The sequence below is a fragment of the Pleurodeles waltl genome, chromosome 10, assembly GCF_031143425.1.
Source record: "Pleurodeles waltl isolate 20211129_DDA chromosome 10, aPleWal1.hap1.20221129, whole genome shotgun sequence".
Lineage (NCBI taxonomy): Eukaryota > Metazoa > Chordata > Amphibia > Caudata > Salamandridae > Pleurodeles > Pleurodeles waltl.
In genome coordinates, this window is record NC_090449.1 from 1,044,379,797 (window position 1) to 1,044,399,838 (window position 20,042).

The window sequence follows — 20,042 nt, forward strand, 5'->3', positions numbered from 1 at the left end:
GACTCATGGCTTCCTGCATCCTATTAGTCAAACATGCCAGATGACATGTGAGGGCTCTGCAATGGGATCTGAAGTTCCAGTGGGCACAGCAACAGGGAAATCTTACCAACACGGTTCAGACCGTGGAGGGAACTGCAAAAGACCTGCAGCGGTGGTTAGTGAACCGCGATTGGGTCAGAGGCAGACTTCTCTCACTTCCCCAGCCAGATCTCACAGTAGTGACAGGTGTTCTCTTCTCGGATGGGGCGGCCACCTGGGAGAGGCGGAAATCAGGGGCCTCTTGTCTCCGGTGCAGTCAATCAAAGCATTTGTAAAGTGCACTACTCACCCGTTCGGGTCTCAAGGCACTTGGGGGAGGTAGGGGCTGCTACTGCTTGAAAAGCTAAGTCTTGAGGTGTCTCCTGAAGGTAAGTAGGTCCTGTGTCTGTCGCAGGTAGGTGGGAAGAGTGTTCCACGTCTTGGCGGTGAGGTGGGGAAATGATCTGCTACCAGCGGTCGTTCTGTGGATGCTTGGGGCTGTGGCAAGGTCAGTGAAGCTGTCGGGTGTAGGAGAGCCTTCTGTTGAGGTATTATGGTCTGGTGTTCTGCAGTCCCTTGTGAGCGTGGGTGAGGAGTTTAAACCGTGATTCTCTTGTTGACGGGGAGCCAGTGCAGGTCTCTCAGGTTGGCTGTGATGTGGCTGTGGTGGGGGATGTCCAGGTTGAGGCGTGCAGAGGCGTTCAGTATGCGTTTCAGTCTTTTATGGAGCTTGGCCGTCGGTGTGGTTGCCAGTGTGGCAGGCCACCAGGAGTCGTCCCAGGTGGAGGGGTAGAGCCGAGGATGAGGACCTCAGTCTTGTCAGAATTCAGCTTCAGGCAGCTGTTCGTCAACCATTCGGCGTTGGCCTTCATGGAGGTTGGTTTTGGCGGTGGTGGGGTCATTAGTGAGGGAGAAGATCAGCTGGGTGTCATCGGCGCAGGAGAATATGTTGAGGTTGTGAGATTGGATAATGTTTGTGAGTGGAGCCATGTAGACGTTCAATAGAGTCGGGCTGAGGGACGATCCCTGGGGTATGTCGCAGATGATTTTGGTGGCTTCATAGCTGAATGGAGGGAGGCAGAGTCTCTGTGTTCTGCTGGTGAGGAAGGAGGTGATCCAGTCCAGGGCTCTGACACGGATCCCTGGGTCATTGAGGCGTGTGCGTAGGGTGTGGTGGTAGACGGTGTTGAACGCAGCCGAGGGGTCCAGGAGGATGAGAGCCGCTATTTTGCCGTTGTCAAGTATGGCCCTGATATAGTCGGTGGCGGCCGTGAGTGCGGTTTCGGTGCTGTGGTTGCTTCGGAATCCGGATTGGAACGGGTCCAGAGTGTTGTTCTCCTCGGAAGTGGGTCATTTGTGTTACAGTTTTCTCAATGACTTCGCCGGGAAGGGGAGCAGTGAGATGGGCTGGAAGTTCTTGAGGTTCTGTGGGTCTGCCTTGGATTTCTTGAGGAGGGTGTTGATCTCGGTGTGTTTCCATCTTTCTAGGAAGGTGGTGGTCTCGAAGGAACTGTTGATGACTTCTGGAGTTGAGGTACGATTACAAAGCTCACTTTGTTGAAGATGTGGTGAGGGCAGGGGTCGGATGGTGAGCCGGAGTGGATGGTCTTCGTTATTTTGATGGTGTTGTTGATGTGGGTCCAGGAGAGCAGGAGGCTGTTGTGGCTATAGGTGGTGAGTCTGTGGTGTCAGTGGTTGACAAGGGTGGGGTGGGATGCGAGGGGTAATGAAGCTGTCATGTATGTCTGCGACCTTGTGGTAGAAGAAAGGTGGCTAGGGAGTCGCAGAGGTCTTGTGATAGCGGGATGTCATTTATGTTGGAGCCGGGGATTGTAGAGTTCCTTCACAATGTTGATGAGCTCCTTGTAGCTGTGTGCGTTGTCTGTGTGCTCTTTGAAGGCAGTTCTTTTGGCGGTCCGGATGAGTTGTTGGTGTCTGAGAATGGCGTTCTTGAAGGCTGTGTGGTTGTCCGGTGTCTTGGCGCTACTTTTTCTTGAGTCTTCGGCATGGTTGGATTCTTGGAGGTCTGTGGTGAACCTGAAGGCCTTTCTGTGGGTGCGTCTGTTAGAAAGTTTCTTGATCGGGGTGAGAATGTTGGCACAGTCATGGATCCATTGCCTGAGGTTGCGGGCTGCTGTCTGTGTCGGTGGTGTTGATAGGTAGGTTTGGGGAGAGGGTGGTGATCAGCTGGTCTTCGGTGACCTTGTTCTATCTATACGGTGGGGAATCCTCTGTGGGTGATGGTGTGTTCTGGGTTTCTCGAAGGAGAAGTGGATGCAGTGGTGGCCGGTCCAGTGGAGTTCGTGGTGTGGCTGAAGGAGTTGTGTTTGCTGGCGGAGAAAATGGGGTTGAGCGTGTGACCTGCGGAGTGGGTGGGTGTCTTGACGAGCTGCTTGTGGCTGAGGTTGTGGAGCAGGGTGGTGGAGTTGTTGTCGTTGGTGGTCACGAGGTTTAAGTTCAGGTCCCTGAGGAGTATGTAGTCTGTGGATGCAATGGTGTGCGTGCTGATGACGTCGTCGGAGATGGAGTCGCTGAACTGCTGTCATGGTCTCGGGGAGGGAAAGTGGGGGTGGGAGAGGTCTGTAAATGAGGGTCCCTCTGAGTGTGGTGTTTGGATCAGTGTGGATCTGGGAGTGCAGGTGTTCGGCAGCACTGAGGGTGTCTTCGGTGCTGGTCGTGATACTGCGGGTATTCCTGTGGACGATGGCGATGCCTCCTCCTGGTCTGTTAGTGCGGTCCCTACGGGTGATCTTGTAGCCGTCCGGGATGGCTATGGCGATGGATCCGGGTTCCATATCAGTTTATTGGAGCTCCGGGCGATCCGGCTAGCGTTAAAAGCATTTCTTCCTGTTGTGAAAGGGAAGATAGTACAGGTGTTCACGGGCAACAACACTGCAATGTGGTACTGCAACAAGCAGAGCGGTGTTGGGCTGTGGACCCTTTGCCAAGAGGCTCTGTGTCTCTGGACATGGCTGGAACAGCAGGGCATAACTGCTGGTTCAACACCTGGCAGCTTCTCGGAACGCCAGAGTGGATGAACTCTGCTGTCGATGCCTAGGGTATCATGAGTGGTATCTCCATTCGGAGGTGGCGCAAGGACTGTAGTGGGGAGAGCCTTGGTTAGATCGGTTCGCCTCAGCAGAGAATGTGCAATGTCAGCAGTATTGCGCATTGGAGTTCCCAAGGCGCCAGTCACTCAGCTACGCTTTTTGTCGCAAGTGGAGTTCAGGCCTCCTGTACGCTTTTCTGCCAATACCACTTCTGCCCAGAGTTCTCAAGAAGATATAGAACGACTGGACCCAAGTCATCTTCGTGGCTCTGGATTGGGCATGGAGAGTCTGGTATCCCAAGCTACTCAAATTGAGCATCAGTCTTCCGGTCAGGCTGTCACTTTGGGAGGATCTTCTGTAGCTGCAGCAGGGGAGGGTTCTTCACCTGAGCCTTCTCCTCCTGAAGTCTGTAAAGTTATTTCGGCAGCCAAGGATCCCTCCCCTAAAACTGTATTCTCCTGCCGTTGGAAACACTTTGTATATTATTGTGCAGAAAAGTCTATTGACCCTCTTTCTGCTTCTCTTTCTGATATTATTCTCTTCATTCTTTCCCTAGCCCAGCAGGGTTCTGCCTTTGGGACTCTCAAGGGCTATCTTTCTGCCTTATCGGCATTTTTTCGGTAGCTTGGTGAGCCTCCTCTGTTTAAACCTCCCATTGTACATATATTCCTCAAAGGGCTTGTAGATAGGTTTCTCTTTCCACCCTTTATTATGCCTCAATGGGACTTAAATCTTGTCCTCACATTTCTCGTGTGCTCCTTTTGAGCCTTTGCACAGCTGTCTCCTCCGGCTGCTCACCATCAAGACAGCCTTCTTAGTGGCAATAACATCTGCCAGGAGTGTGAGTGAGATGCAAACCCTTTCATCAAAGCCACCGTATCTCACTATCTATCCAGACAAAGTGGTTCTCAGAACTTGTGTCTCTTTCCTCCCCAAAGTGGTGACCTCATTTCAACTGGGTCAGAACATCACCCTGCCCCAGCTTCTTTGCTCCACCGCATCCCCCTAAAGAAGAGGAGCAACACCATCGGCTGGACCCAAAAAGAGCATTGTCGTTCTTCCTTGACTGCACAAAAGAGTTCCAGGTGGATGACCAACTCTTTGTGGGGTACGTTGGAGCAAAGAAGAGTCGGGCAATGCAGAAGTGGACCGTTTTGCTCTGGGTCATTCGCTGCATCAAGATATGCTGCGTGTTGGCTAAGAAGCAGCCTCCTGAGGGCTTGCGAGCTCAATCTCCCAGGGGCAAAGCTGCTACCTCTGCACTAGCTCGAGGCGTGCCAGTCCTGGAGATATGTCAGGCGGCAACGTGGGCATCTTTGCACACGTTTGCGAAACATTACTGCCTGGACAGCCCGTTACGAACAGACGGGCACTTTGCCTGTTCACTCCCACATGACTTCTTAGTGTAAGAAGTAGTATCCGCAGCCCACCTCCAGGAGGTTATGGCTTGGGTATTCATTCAAAGGTAAGGAATCTGCAGCTAGAGGTCTCTATCAGATGAACAAGTTACTTACCTTCAGTAATGCATTATCTGGTAGAGACTATCCAGCTCCAGATTCCTTACACCCACCCATGCCTTTCCGCTCTGTGGATATGTCTAGTAGGGTTAGTCTTTATCCCTTTCAGGGCCCTAGTTTTGCACCGACAAATGTTGGTTCTATCCATCACTCTGCGCTTCTGGCGTGGAAGTTTTGTGGATAAAAGAACTGAGGTATGCATGCCTGGGTTGCGCCTTCATAGGCGACTGTGACGTCACAGACTGCTCCAACGATGCTGACGAAGCCATGCGGAGCCGGACGACGCACGTAGATCTGAACCTCACCACCCGATGACGCGTGCAGGGTATTGCTCAGCACAAAGATTCCAGATTTGAAGCGGACGCCAGGGAATTCATAGCTAAGGCCTCTGCTGCTAGATAGTCTCTACCAGATAATGCTTTATTGAAGGTAAGGAACTTGTTTATTAGTGGGAAAGGAGTGCGTTGGAGGGCTTTAATGAAGGTGATTAAAATGGGCATCTTCAAGTTAGAAGATGTGATAAACTAAGATTGAATTTAATCTTTTGGAGAACTCCCCCCAAAAAAAACTTAACTTGTGCAAAAAACAGCCTTAAGAACACAAAGGCCATCATTCTGATAGTCGACGGTGTACTGGAATCTGGCTCAAATACTGTTTTTCTGATCACGTATTCTGAGTAATCCAGTAATTTTGCACACCTGTTACTTTTTCTTTGTACAGCTTTTGTCTGGTAATACCGTCTGAGTTTTGCATGTTTTAAAAAGGGGAAAATCTGAAGAAATCTGGTTCCTCTCTTGTGACCAGGTTACACAACTTGACATAAGTAACAATCCCATGCAAGATTATGAATAGTGACAACCAACACCAGTGCTTTGGCATTTTGTCCAAGAGTGTCATACCATGCTGAAATGCCTTCTGTTGAGTGATCACTTAACATCGTTATGCCAGGGTTGGTTCTGAGTAGTCCAAGGATGCCCACAATAACCCAAGAGTTGGACACCCCCCTCCCCCTCTCCCCCCCCTCCCCTCCCCTTAACTTGGAGCATGGTTCACGATTGTCAGGGCACAATTACCGATATCTCAATGGTTCTTGTCTTATAAAAAGAATTACACCACTCTGCCAGGAATGGTCACCGTTGACCCAGAGATTAACTTGATTGATATTCGGTTTAGCAGATGCCCTCGTGATTTCAGATGTAAAAGATTGCTCCTGGTGAGGGGGACAACACCAGGAGCAGATGTACCCCAGTATGGGTAGGTTAGCATAAGTGTCCACGTGTGAGCACACCCAAACTCGTGCGAGTGGAATACTAGTCACCGCCCATGCTCTGGCCCCTGCTTTCGTACATTTCCTATAGACTGCGGGCCATCCTGCGCAGCAGCTGCCACACTTTGATTCTTTGAAGCACACTCAGTTTGTAGATCACCATAGGATCCTGAAATTCACATTTGTTTGGCTGACTGTCAGTCTCAAAGGTTTAGAGACCCCTGAACTAGGTGGGAAAAAAAAGTATTTTCTATAATTATATTCCTTTAACATATATTCCCTTACTATTTATTTACGTATCTATTTATTACTCTAGTCCTACTGTACTAGAGAAAAATAAAATCTATTAAATTCAAATTATAAATAAGTAAATTAAAAAAATATAATGAATAAATTAAATTAAAAAAAAAAAGTGAAAATAAATAAATTATATTTTGTATTCTCTTGCAAGCTTTACTTTGTCTACCCATCACCATATGTCATGTCTCTATCAATCTGTCCGCCATCCCCACTCTGACTCATCCCAAACCCATTTGACTACTTTAATCTACTAAAAAACCCTGCCTAAGCTCTTCCCTCCTCTTCCACATGTAACTCACCCAAACCTCAGTTTTCTACCATGATCTCCCAAACAACCCTACTAAATTCTCCCTCATTTATCTCACCTTTTTGACTCCTCCAAAACCCCTCCTGCCACTATGATCTCCCTAACCCTTTCCCACAGACTCTTTCCTCCTTCCTCCCCCTTTACTCATCCCAAGCCTCATCCTATTACTATAAACTTGCAATTAACACTTCTGGATTCTTCCCTCTTCTACCTCTCCATTACTCCAGTCAATCCAACTAACAAACTCACAAATCTGCGGCTCAAGTTAACTCAGAATAATACTAAAACCATACTCTTATTTCCCTAAACTAATCCACCACTAATTTCTTTTGGTTCCGGAGTAGCATGCTACTCGCTGAAAAGCGCTTCGACGCCTCGTCAGGGGTAGTAAACGCTATATAAAATACTATTATAATACAACAAGGAACAGGAGAGATTGATTGTTTTTTATAATGGATGGCAGGGCTGGTTTTGGTTTGTTTGTGATGGGGAGGCTCTTGGGGGGGGGAGTGGGGGGGTGTTTGTGTGTGTGTTTTTTTTTTTCCCCCCCCACATTTAGTTGGCAATGAAGAGGCTGGTTTTAGTTCAGTAAGTGATGAGATGTTGCAATTTTGTGACTAAATGAGAGGTGGTTCTGGTTTCTGCCAAGCGTGTGGGATGGTGTTAAGGTTGTCCCATCGGTTGTATTACTGATTTTGTACTCTGCATGGAATGGAGAGACTGTGCAGTCTTTTTTGGAGTCTGTAGCTGATCGAGGCTGGTTGGAGGTTTGTAGGTGATGGGAAGTTAATGGTTTTGATTTCTGTTGGTGATGGTGAGGCTAGATTTTATCTCTGATTGGGGACTGAACTTCTTTTTTTCTTTTCTTTTCTTTCTCATGTAGTCCGCAGGTTGGTGTCGATTTACTTAAGTTTAGCTGGTTTTAGTTTCTGCACATCATGGAGACAGTTGTTTTGAGTGGATGTACATCCTTTTGGTTATGGAGAGATTGGTGTTAACTTAGACTGATTTGGGGTGGTTGTGCATCCTCTTTGTAACAGATTGGCTTTGATTTTTAGACTGGTCTTAGGCTGGTTGTGGTTCTTCTTGGTACCAGAGATTTGTTTTTTTTATTTATTCTTGTTATGGGGTGGTTGTGGATCCTCTTGCTACCACAGATTGTTTTTGACTTAGACTGGTTTTAGGCTGGTTGTGAATCCTCTTGGTACCAAGATTGGTTTTACTTTAGACAGTTTTTTTGGGTGGCTGTGGATTCTCTTGGTACCAGATATTGGTTTGATTTATTCTGGCTTTGGGGTGGCTGTGGATTCTCTTGGTACCAGATATTGGTTTGATTTATTCTGGCTTTGGGGTGGCTGTGGATCCTTTTGCAACCAGAGGTTGCTTTTGATTTAGGCTGTTTTTGGTGGTTGTGGAACCTTTTTAGTAATAGAGATTGATTAGTTCTGATTTTAGACTGGGGGAGGAGGGGGGGGGGTTAGTCAATCCTCTTGGTACCAGAGGCTGTTTTTGATTTTTAGACTGGTTTTAGGGTGGCTGTAGAACCTTTTGCTAGCAGAGATTGGTTTTGATTGTAGACTAGTTTTGGGTGGTTGCGGATTCTCTTAGTAAGGGAGAGTGGTTCTGTTTTCTGTAGGCTACCGTGGGCTGCTCTTGGTTAGCGTTGGCGCCTCGGTGATTGAAGCGGCTGTGTTTCTAGGCGCTGGAGTGGGTTGCCGCATCTTGGATGGTGTTTCCGCCTGGAAGAGGCGCATAAGTTCCTCCCCCACAGGCCCTCTCTGGACACCCGCGGGGCTGTCCCCGCGGAGCCGGCAGGGGATCCCGGGCCCGCACAGCGTGCAGCAGCAGCGCCCCCCGCCGCCGCCTCCTGCAGGCCTGTAATGAGATGCAGCAGCCGGCAGAGTGGGCGGAAGAGCATCCCCCTCCCTGGTCCCTCCTCTGCCTCCTCTGCCTCCTCCCTCCCCGGACCAGGCCGTGAGCAGCCGATCGCAGACAGGCTGCGGCGCGCACTCGATCATGATGCCCCCGGTGAGTCTCCCTGCACGGCCGCTGCACACTCGGCCCTTTGTCCCCCGGGCGCCGCGCTCCGCCTCGGCCGCCCCGGTCTCGGATCAGCGCCACCGCGGGGCCCGCGCAGCCACCGATCGGCTGCAGAATGAATGGCCGGGCTGCAGCAGGCCAGGGCCTAGCTCTGCCGGCTTAGACAATGGGGCCTGTGCTGAAGACCGGGGCCCGAGGGCTCGGCCGGCCGGTACCTCCCCTCCCCCGAGCCGGGCCTTTCCCTCCACCAGCAGCCCTCCTCCTTAGCTGATGTTCGCACATTCGGGGAGCGACGCTTTCAGATTAATGCTTTCTTTTATAAGGTCTCGAATTCAGTCAAGAGTAGCAGATTTCATCTTTGGTTTTAGTGGGTCTCTTTCATTGCTTTAACAGTGGGATGCGGTAAAATACACCTAGCGTAGACTTGTACCGTTGTTGGGTGTTGTGCACTGTATCACTACACTTCGTGGGTCACACCAAGAGTGGAAGTTTTATTGTTTACCTACTCGTGTTTTTGCCCCCTTCTAACATGCACCCTGAATTGATTTATGTTGGGGATTTTAAGCCATAGAGGAAGCAGCCAGGGAGTCTTAGAATCCCCTTGTAGTGTTAAGCATTTGTTCAGTCTTATGAAAAGTATTATATGTGCACATTCCTTGTACAACTAGACTTGTGTGTTGCCAAGCTACTTGTTTTTGCTGTCCGTGGTGGGGCCGAGGTTTGTTTCCATGTAAAATGGATTTGCATTCCTTTGCACGGGATATTTTTCTACTGAGCAGGGGAGATTGCTGGGAAGCGATCGCTATGGAGCCTGGGGACATCAGTTCACATTGTCGCCTACTGGTTCGCTTCTCTGGTGGTGCTTTCAATTTCTTCAGGGATGTGCCTTCGGTTTGTAAATTGTCCTCAAAGAAACTTTGCAGCACGTCCGGCTTACAGTGGATGTGACGAAACCGTGTAGTAGCAAGAGTTAGCTAGCTTGCGAAAGAATAGGTGGAAAATAAAGAGGGCTAGTGGATGGGCCAGAGCTGCTAATTGAAAAAGGCCCTGGGTAGGGGGATGCCATTCCCATTAACAGTGCTGCCCCTGAAGTTGGACCTTTCAGAGTGCTGCGAGTGTATTAGGTGGCTTTTCACATCCATTATAATTGTGACTTGAGTGTTTTAGCTTGGGGGCTGTCCAGATATGTTTAATAACTCTCTAGGTAGATGTTTACTTTAAGCCAAATTTTGCCAGCACTACCTACCATAATGGTGCTGGAGATTCGAAAAAAGGTTTTCAAAAATCAGCTTTAAAAAAATAAATACTTTGGAAGTGGCAACGGTGGGAGAATGGAGTTAACCACTAAAGAACTCCATACATGCCCACCAGGTCCAACTAGTCTTGTTGTTTACTATAAGTTCTGCTAAATCATCATTCGGGGGACAGTGCATTGAGTGACATTAAGTTAAAGGCTCAAGCCCTCATTGTGCGCATCCTGTTATTTGCATTATGTATGGTAACTACTGCATTACACATCACATTTTATGCGTTTTGTGATACATATAAGTGAACCCTGCCTATATTTATCTAGGGGTTTCGGGTTATTTATTTGAGCATGCAGCTTTTGATGTGGATCTTTGTGTAATTCCCCCCCCCCCCCCCGACCTCGTAATCTGGTGATATTTATTGCACTTGGTACATTCTGACTCTGCAGATTATGGTTTTATTCAGTGCAATAAATATTACAACATTTTTTAGGGTACCCTTAATGAGATTTAGGGCCACATGCACAAACTTCAGTTTTTGTAACTCGCAATTTGCGAGATTTAGTACTCACAATTTGCGAGTTGCAAAACCTTATGTCTCAGACACTGTTTGCTAGTCGCACATAGGTTGCAAGGGACCTGCCTCATTAATATCACAAGGTAGGTCGCAATTTGCTACTCATTTGTGAATGGCTGCACCCGCACTGGGGATGGTGGTCTGATGGAGTCAGCAGACCCCCATGTCCGTGGCTGCTTTTTAAATAGAGCATTCTTTAAAAACATGCAGCCAGTTTTTCTGACAAGAAAACAGGATGCATTACAAAAAAAAAAAAAAAGTTTCCTTTTCATTTTATTCAAGAGTAGGCAGTAGTCCGTGGGACCACTCCACTGTCTGGTCTGAAAAAACATTGGCACCCCCATTCACAAAGGGGAAAGAGGTCCCTTGAGGCCTCTCCCCACTTGCAAATGGGTTACCACCAATTTCAAATTGGTGGTAACTGCAATTGTTTTGCAACCGCATTCCTGGTCGCAAAACAATGATACATCCCGCTTCTAGTCGCTGTTAGGAAGGGACGTCCTTGGCACGCCCCCTCCCTAATAGCAAGTCGTGAACCCAATTTGAGATTCAGTGATAAGTTACTGAATCGCAAAATTGGGTTTTGTACATCAAATGTTTTTTTTTTTTTTTTTTTGTTTTTTTTTGTGTGTGTGTGTGGGTATGGCACAAATCTACGAGTTGGGCCATTTGCCACAAAAAAGCTCCATACATGGGGCCCTTAGCCTTCAGTTAAAGCTTAGATCTAACTACCTTCATTTTGAGTGAAGCAAAAGCTACCCTTATGAGCCAAGTGGACTTTCCTGGAACTTTAGGCAGTATTGTTTCCATTCAGTGTCCTTTTGTGTGGAGTATTTTTATTGGTCTCAACACACAGTGTGTGGTACCCAGAGTCATTTTTATTGGCACGGCGTGTCTTTGAGCTGAATCTATTGGGTGAGAGAGGAGTCTGTATGAATATTATTTTAGGCCAGGGATAACTAAACTTATCTGTAGTAAGAGCTTCTTATGTTCAGTTAAGTTCCTCCCAAGCTTATATTAGAGATGTAATAGTAACCACATAGGGAAAAAATACGTTTGTGGCCACCAAATACAAAATTACCAGCAGTGATTAATTCAGTGCATAAGGCATGGTGGCCAGCAATAATATAAAGCATAAGTTGCCAGTGTGGCATACCTCTACTTGAGTAAAACACAACAGCTATAGCTGCAACGCCTCTTGCTCCAAGCTAATATTAGTAGTAACTATCCCCCAAACAATTTGACTTTTATCACTTAAATATTTGCATCAAATATATTTTGAAATTCCACCTATTTTCTCCAAACATCAACTTATGATTTCTGAAAATATACACATTTTCGTTTTGAACACACACTTTTCAATATTAGTATACATTCAGGGAGCTTCTTTTACTGAGTGGGCTTTGTGTCAACCCCTTGCTTGTTATTGACTATGTTTTTTTGTCAGTCTTGTTTGCTTCGTTCCTCTGCTGTTCCCTGGGGGTTAGTTTCTTTACCATCCTTCAGAGTGTTTGCAGTTTATGTTTGTAATGCTAGCGTTGAAGGACCCACTTTTTTTCTTCCAGCTTTTAGTGGGAGTGCATGTGGTTTCTTGCCCCCTCTTCGGTGTGTGCTGCTTCCCCCTTCACATCCCTTTCACCTGCACCACGCTAAGTCTTGCTGCTCCCAAACCTCTCCTGTGTTACTTTTTTTAACACAAGGTTTCAGAGTCCATGTGAAACTTGAAAACTGATGTTTCTATACTCCCTCTACAGATATCAGGAGGAAAATACTCATCAGGCATATATCTAAAAGTAACCATAAGCTTTTCCCTTCCAAACTCTAAGTTTTTCTTAATTGAGTGTCTGTATTTGACATATGGTCTCCATAGGCTGAGAGATTGAATGTTTCCTTTGCCGTGCTGTGTTCCAGGAGCCTTTTCCTACTCCACCACCTGGGCTAGTGAGGGATTCAGAACTGCCCCATCTTCTCACCTGTAGCCTTGCAGGTTCATTTTGTGCGGCGTGGGCCCTGCAGGATGTTGCTTTGTGAGAAGGGCCCAGACTAGTGTGTTCTGGACACTGCTGCTGGCCGAGAGCCTGACATTTATTGTTGTGGTACCGGACGGTTGGTTAGTTCTCACGATCGAGGCAACAGTACTTCAGTTGAGACTGAATCACCACTTGAGAGATGAGCAATACCTGGGGAGTTACTGTTACGGTGGCCGAAATGTATCATTCAGCGTTGTGTGCGGTCATGTATGTTGTTTGTAACACGCGTGGTTCATATTTTTACCACTGCGATCACGGGGAGGTGTTCTGCGGCCTCCGGTCCATGAAGCCCTCTTCCTGGAGAGGAGCATCTACTTTATTGACAGTTGTCTACTGCTTGCTGGCCTTGTATATCAGCCTGGGCCTGGTTGCCCCTTCGTGTGGACCTGGTTGTGCTATTAATCAGTTGTCTGTGTTTGCTTGTGTAAGGGTAGTTAAGTTTGGTAAATGTTTAATTTAGCAGTGGTTCTGTAGGTTAGTCTGAAAGTGAAATGAGTTTTGATTTTGGGTGCTCTGTGTCGAATCGTGTGGATGAGTCTGCTAACTGACTTATCTTAGATTTCTTGGGTTGAGTGGTTGGTTGTAAATAGCACATGATTTCTGTGGAAGACTGTTCATTGATGTATCTGAATTTAAGGCATATGAAGGAGTGTTGGACTAAAAGCTGCGGAATCCCCAGTGAAGTATGTGTTGTCTGTTACAATCCTTTGGAAGCAGGTTTGTCCAGGGAAAGGCAAAACAAGCATTACACTAGGCGGTGGTTGATGAAATCTCCCAGGCTGGACCAACCGGCTGACAGTGGTGCCTGTGGCCTCTGCCCCTTGGTCTTTGTCTCATGTCATTGAGCGTTCAAAAAACTGGTGAGTGAAGGACCAGCACGAAAGGTGGCACGTGAATTATAATTGGGGTGTTGGATCCTTCCAGGCCGGACAGGAATTACGAGGGTGTGGCACTACCCCTTTGATGCAAAGGCAGGGGGGCCCCTCCTGAACCTCCCCACACCCAGCCAGAGCCCGTAAACTTCCTAGCTGATATTCTACCATTATATATGGTGGACAATATTTATTAAGCAGTTTGATCTCTCCATTACTCTTATTACATTTAATTTCTTGTGTGTTGCCATAAAAAGTAAGATGATGTGGAAATGACTGGAAGGGACCAAGGAGCTTTTATTTTTTCCCCATATATCGCCCTAGTATAACCTCATAACATAGCTGCCAGGTTTTGTATATTCTAACTTGGGCATTCATGTTCTGCAGCAGAACTACATTTTGGGTTTAACAAAACAACCTTACTTACAGTTGTGTGTGCCAGCTGTAAGAGCCATAAAGTGTCTCGCAGCCATGTCTCCGACAGTCGAACACAGGGCGCTTTATATTTGTCTGTATTTACGCAGATCTTAGTGGTGGAGGCTCAGCAGTTCACGGTCTTCCTTCGAGTTAAGTGGTGGGATTTGGAGGGACGTCTGTCCTTCGGGGTACAGAGGCGTCCGGTGTGTGTTGAATCCTCGAGAGCCGTCTCACCTGAGGCACACAACTTAAGGCTCTGGAAGTTAACAGCAGAGCATCTCAGCCAGCACATGTGCCGCCCTAGGGCGCTGAGACAGACGAGTTTTCCATTCGGACTCTCCTCTACAAATCCTGCCCAACAAGTTCAGCATCGTGGGCTGACCCGGATACGCTCCTGCCTGCAGCTGTAGCGCTCCAGGCGCAGCCCACGGGAACACCCACTTCAGCACACTTCGGTACATCACGTCGGTCTGCCGGAGTACATTTCACAGACAGACGATGTCTTGAGTGTGGGGAGATTTCTGGAAGCCACAAAAGTGAAACAAGTGGGGAAACGTGATTCCCTACAGACAAGGAGGCCGGCTTTAGCGCTGGTAGTGGCCAGTGCTACAATCTTTGTTTGCACTCCCCATCCCATGACCACCTCCTGAGGGTCCCGCACTACACCCGGCAAAAGTGCCCCCACATCTCTCCATAGCCCCTCGCATCCATTTAATTATTTTAAAGCGCTGTTAAAGGCTGAGTTTACTAATCCACTCAACTTTCGCCCGGAAAAGTAGCGGCTTGTGTGTGCTCCTGTGTCCAGGGAGCTTGCGCGATTCTCTGTTTACTTTTGTCTCCGTGCCTTTTCGTTCTGCCCCAGTGCCCTCTGTACTCGTGGGGGCATTGCCACTGGCGCGGGCTGCGTCTTCACGCTGCGAGTGCAGTGGGACGCTGCTTTGCTTAGACGTGCCCGCTGGCATCAGACACCCTGAAGGCACATACTACATGTGCCAGCCCGCGGAGAAGTCCCTGCTTACCAGCCGACGGCTGAAGTGTTTGGATGGTGGCTTTTAATGTCGCACTTCCCGAGTTTTGGAATGCCCTTCTCCCGAGGTCAGCAGAACGCGCGCCATTCCGCTCATCTGTTAAGGATGCTCTCCCTAAAATGGGATTTGCCCGCCTCTCTTATCTAGGTTATAGTTTGACATATTTGAACGTACCTTTTTACATTTCTCTGCAGAATCTGCCTAGTTCAGCATTCCTGTTTGCTGAAGGATTACAATGCAGCCCAGCATATTTTGCCGAATGTGTGTCGTGTAGTGTGTTACTGAATGGACTTGGCTCCTGCTGTGTCTCCCAAGAATAAAAGCTGAGCACCGGTCTCTCCTAGTGGCGCCTGCGGGTGCCACCAGGCCACATTGTCAGCGTAAATGGGTTTTAAATGGGTATCAAACTTCTTGGGAAGCTCATTCGTTGTCAGCCGGTTGTGTAGAATCGGTGGTTCTCAACCTCTTGACTATTGGGCACCCCAGCTTTGTCATTACTGGATCCCGGGGACCCCCACTGAATCATTATTGAAATCTGCCCCCCCCCCACCCCCAACTGAGTCATTACTGGAAGCAGAGGACCCCGACCTAAACTTTGTCGATGAGGATTAGAACCGCAAAATAGTACACACAAAATACATATGCAATCCTCAAAACACATACACAAATTATAACACATTTTATTTAATTTGCGAACAAATATAAATACAAATAAACATTTTAATAGGCAGGTTGGAGCTATTCTAAATTCAATTGAAACCAGACATGGCCAATCTTATATATCATGTTTAATGCACTTGCACTTGCACTGCTCCCACAAATCAATCTGAGGATATCTGATTAAATGTAAGCCTCCAATTTCAAATTGCTTGACATTTACAGCTCATTCTCAAATGTTCAGGTTTATAATTAGCCACTTTATTTATAGACACTTTATTCATATCTTAATTTTATTTAATGTTCTTATTACTGGGACCCCCCACAGAATCATTATTGGAATCCAGGGACCCTCCCACTGACTAGTTACTGAAAGCCAGGGACTCTGGCCTAAATACTGTCAATGATTTGAACCGCAAAATAATACTCAAACAATACAGAAACAAGCGTTCATCAAACACATACACACAACACATTTTATTTAATTTGCAAACAAACATAATAAAAAACAAATTTTAATAGGAAGGTTGTAACTTTTAATTTTTAACCTACAATTTCAAATTCAAGTTTGTGCCTTACGCCAGAATGTTTGTTTTAAAGGCACACAATTTCACGGTCTCCAACCTATATCCACCTCAGACTACATTGACTTTCCATTTAGCAGTTGGGGCACAGCTGCATTGAAATGTGAATATTTAACCACGTGATTACATCAGGGACGGAAGTGCCTGTTAGAAATGTGTTATTGTAGCTGCCCCATCTGATCTGATATTCGTCCCAGGTAGTAAACCGATTCAACGCTCTGCAAAGGAGCCGCATCTTTCCCCGCCCCTTTCCTCATAGGTCTATGTGAGGATTGACCGCCTGGAAACTCTGGACATTTTAGAAAACTCCCCGCACAGGATGAATTAGAAATTATCTTGTGTGTATTGGTGAAGCACTGTCATCTGCAAGGGTGTCCTGGGGCAGATTCACCCTTCTTTAATGTGTCCTTAATCGAACAGTTACACCTTGAAGGATTTGGGTAGTTTATTATTGGATTTTGGTAAGCGATACTTGAAGCCTGTCAGTTACTTCAGTAACAGTGGTTAGTATATTGATGGGTAACAGTAGTTGAATAAGACAACCCTTGTTACCACAGGACAAACACAGGTCGACACTGCCTGTTAAACATATAAAGGTTTCTGTAGTGGCCATCTCTTGACCTAATGAAGCGACCCACCTGAATATGATGTGGCAAGATGCCTGTACGATAGGGACACTTTGTTTTTCTGTAACTACACAGCTCTCCTCCTATCTGAACCACAGTGCGCTCTGGGGTGGGTACCAAGGAGGCCAGCCCTTTCCGTATGTTCTCACTGCAGCCCCAAGTCAGGTGGTGCTTTCTAACATCAGGCGTAATAGGGCACTACCTTACTCGGATATGTCTGACTGTCCCTCTTCCTTTACCTCGGCTTTTGGTTAGCCTTTAGCCTTCCCCCCTCTGCTTTTGGTTAGCCTTCCCCCTCTGCTGCAGGGCTACACAGTCCTTCGAAGGAGTCGCCTCTACGTAGTTTGCCATGGCTCCAAATACCAAGCTCGTCCCTTCCCCACCAGGGGACCTCTGCCACCTCTCCTGTGCCCGGGAGAAGATCAGCTGCTTTCTGTTCACCAAAGCACGTTTAACAGTGATATGAGACGTATGCTCTGCTTAGTCATTCTTGCACACATGTCTAGCTGCATTTCCTGCCACCAACGTGCCAAATGTGACATCTGTGTTGCCTGATAATATTCCAAGAAGTCTGGTGCTGCGCTCGACTGCTCGCCTGCGTTAACTGTGGTGTGGGAAGGCCAAATCAGATTTTTTGGGTTCAAGGCTACCAGAGAGCGCATCCGTCAGGTTTGCTAACAACTTCTCTGACATTTGTAAAAGTTCCCTGGAAATGCAGTCCGCCCATTCCTTATAGTTGGCTTGGTGGTTTTAACTCACACTTGCTTTCTATTTGATAGCTTTATTTGTTTAAAGACTGCCCAGCTTGAGCTTGTTCCTTCTGTGGAGCATAGCCTACATACTGTATTCTACCACGAGTTCTCATTTTTTTTAAACAGACCTTTGAATAGGTCCCATTTGCCGTGCATTCAAAGACAAAGGTCCGATCTCAAGCTCCGTCTTTCGATGGAGCTTGGTGTTTACTTTTCTTTCTGAGACGTCAAAGGGAGAGGATTTGTGACAACCCTCCTGTGAAAAGAAGGGCTTTTTTTTCTAGCACACAGGAAAATGTAAATATAGGCAACATGAATTGTACAGATATTTCGGAATATATCCGGATTAACAAAAAAAGCACAAACGTAGCGCTTTTTTTTTTTTTTTTTTTTAATTCTGAAGTGTGGAGGAAAAATAATTTAATACGATCTAAACAAATCAGTACACTGGGTGGTAACATTTCCATACATTGTTTGTGAACTGTATACATTTATCAGTAAAACTGTATGTCTGTGCAAATGTAATGGTTGTTTCAAATGTGTTCTCAATAGTGGCAGTGCGCTACCACGCCATACACACCCCACACCAGTGATACTCTTAAGTACGTCCCGGGGAAGGCCTGCGGCCCTCCTAAGCTTTACATGTGGCCCCCGGGTGGCTGCTGTTTACTTTAGAGAGCACTAACATTCAGAAAGATGTTTAATAATTGGGCAAGCTTTTATTTACAAACTAACTGAAGTGAAGGAAAAAAAGCAAATAAAGTGTTCTGCACCATTTAACCATCCACAAAGCCTCACTCCCATCCTGTTAGCATCAATGCAGCCCTCTGGCTCATTGCAGACCATACTTTGTTGAACCAGGGAAAATGTTTGTAAGTATCTATGCTTCACACTATGCAACTCCACTCTGTAACTCTCTACTCCACTCTGTAACTCTCTACTCCACTCTGTAACTCTCTACTCCACTCTGTAACTCTCTACTCCACTCTGTAACTCTCTACTCCACTCTGTAACTCTCTACTCCACTCTGTAACTCTCTACTCCACTCTGTAACTCTCTACTCCACTCTGTAACTCTCTACTCCACTCTGTGGCACTCTGACACTCTACAGCACACAGCTTAATTCTACGACATGTAACTCAATGACCGTCCACTCTGCAATGCTCCACTCTGACATGCCAGACTGCTGTACAAAACCATACTCCGCCCTCCCCCTTCGCTCTCCTAATGCAGAGCCATGCTGAACAGATGCCACACTGGTGTACAGCAGGGCCACAACACGTTGAGAAAGCCAGTAACTGTTACATTGGCGAGCCCTACTGGGTTTGCTAATGCTTGGTCCCATTTCTGAATTTTTGCTTGATAATGCTACAAGAAGTCTTGTGCTGCGCCCACCTTCTTGCCTGCCTGTTTCAGCTTAGTAAGGCCAGAGCACAGATTTGTTATTACCAATCTATTGTTAATGTTCAACTTAGACGCATCATAATCCCACCATGAAATGCATTCTACAGTCTTGTCAATAGGATCATTTTAGCATTTGTCTCACATATTCCCTGCAGTATATGAACTTGATTGGCCCTTTTTAACCACAAATGTTAATGCATTTTTTTCAGATAAACATCAAAATGAAGTCACTGTTTGTTCCTATGAATCGTTATAGTGCTTGACAATTTCATGTATTCAATCAGTACACTTGTAAAGCACGCTACTCACCCGTAAGGGTCTCAATGTGCTGAGGGGAGGTGGGGGTGCTGCTAGTGCTTGAACCGCCAAGTCTTGAGTAGCCTCCTGAAGGTCAGCAGGTCTTGGGTCTGTCGGGGGCGAGGTGGGAGAAGGATCTTCCGCCGGTGGTCACACTTTGGATGCGAGGGCGAGGTCGGCTGAGCGGAGCTGGTGGTTCAGGGTGTAGACGGTGAATCGTCTGTTGAGGTAGGCTGGACTGGTGTTGTATGGTGGGTGAGGAGCTTGAAGGTTATCCTTTTGTTGACATGGAGCCAGTGCTGGTCTCAGGTGGGGAGTGATGTGGCTGTGGCAGGGTATGTGAGGATCAGGCGTGCAGAGGTGTTTTGTATACATTGCAGTCGTTTGAGGAGTTTGTCCGGGGCTCACGTGTAGAGGGTGTTTCCGTAGTCAAGTTTGCTGCTGACGAGGGCCTGGGTGACTGTTCTTCTTTTTGTGGGGATCCACCTGTAGATCTTGCGGAGCATGTGGAGGGTTTTGAAGCAGGAGGAGGAGACTGCGTTGACTTGCTTGGTCATGGAGAGTGTTGAGTCGAGGATGACGCCCAGGTTGGTTGCGTGTCGGGCTGCTACCAGTGCGGTCGGCCACCAGGAGTTGCCCAGGCTGAGGGGTTGGCGCCGAGGATGGGGACCTCCGTCTTATCCGAGTTCAGCTTCAGTCTGCTGTTCACTGTACAAATATTTGAAATAAACGGTGACCGACATATCATGCGATATGCAATATAACCTCCCCAAACTACCCCCATCCAGCTCGCTTAGTAATCGGGATGTATCACCTATTGAGTAGTCTATATCTATATTTGGGGGGGACGTGTGCGTGAAAGGACATAATGTACTAAGTATACACACCATAGGAGATGAGCTTGTTCGTCCTTTATCTTGGAACTGTATGTGCCAGGGAATTGTGCCCTCGGCTTCTTTTTTTTCTCAGGCCAAGCTATAATCTGTCTGGTGCAAAAGCTTCTGCCTGGCTCGGAGGGCAGTTTGCAGGTTCTGAAGAATGCTACGAGTTTT

General features: G+C 47.1%; 1 protein-coding gene across 2 annotated transcripts in view; it reads left to right on the forward strand.

Moving 5' to 3' along the window:
* Positions 1 to 20,042, forward strand: part of TOP2B (DNA topoisomerase II beta) — a 485,217-nt gene that overhangs the window by 30,890 nt on the left and 434,285 nt on the right. Inside the window, exon 1 of one of the 2 annotated variants that reach the window (XM_069212029.1) lies at positions 8,408 to 8,487. The exons of the other annotated variant lie outside the window; for it this stretch is intronic. Within the exon in view, the coding sequence (XP_069068130.1) occupies positions 8,476 to 8,487 (12 nt within the window). The 5' untranslated portion in view covers positions 8,408 to 8,475. Of the gene's footprint in view, positions 1 to 8,407; positions 8,488 to 20,042 lie in introns of those variants that run through there. 2 annotated transcript variants of the gene reach the window in all.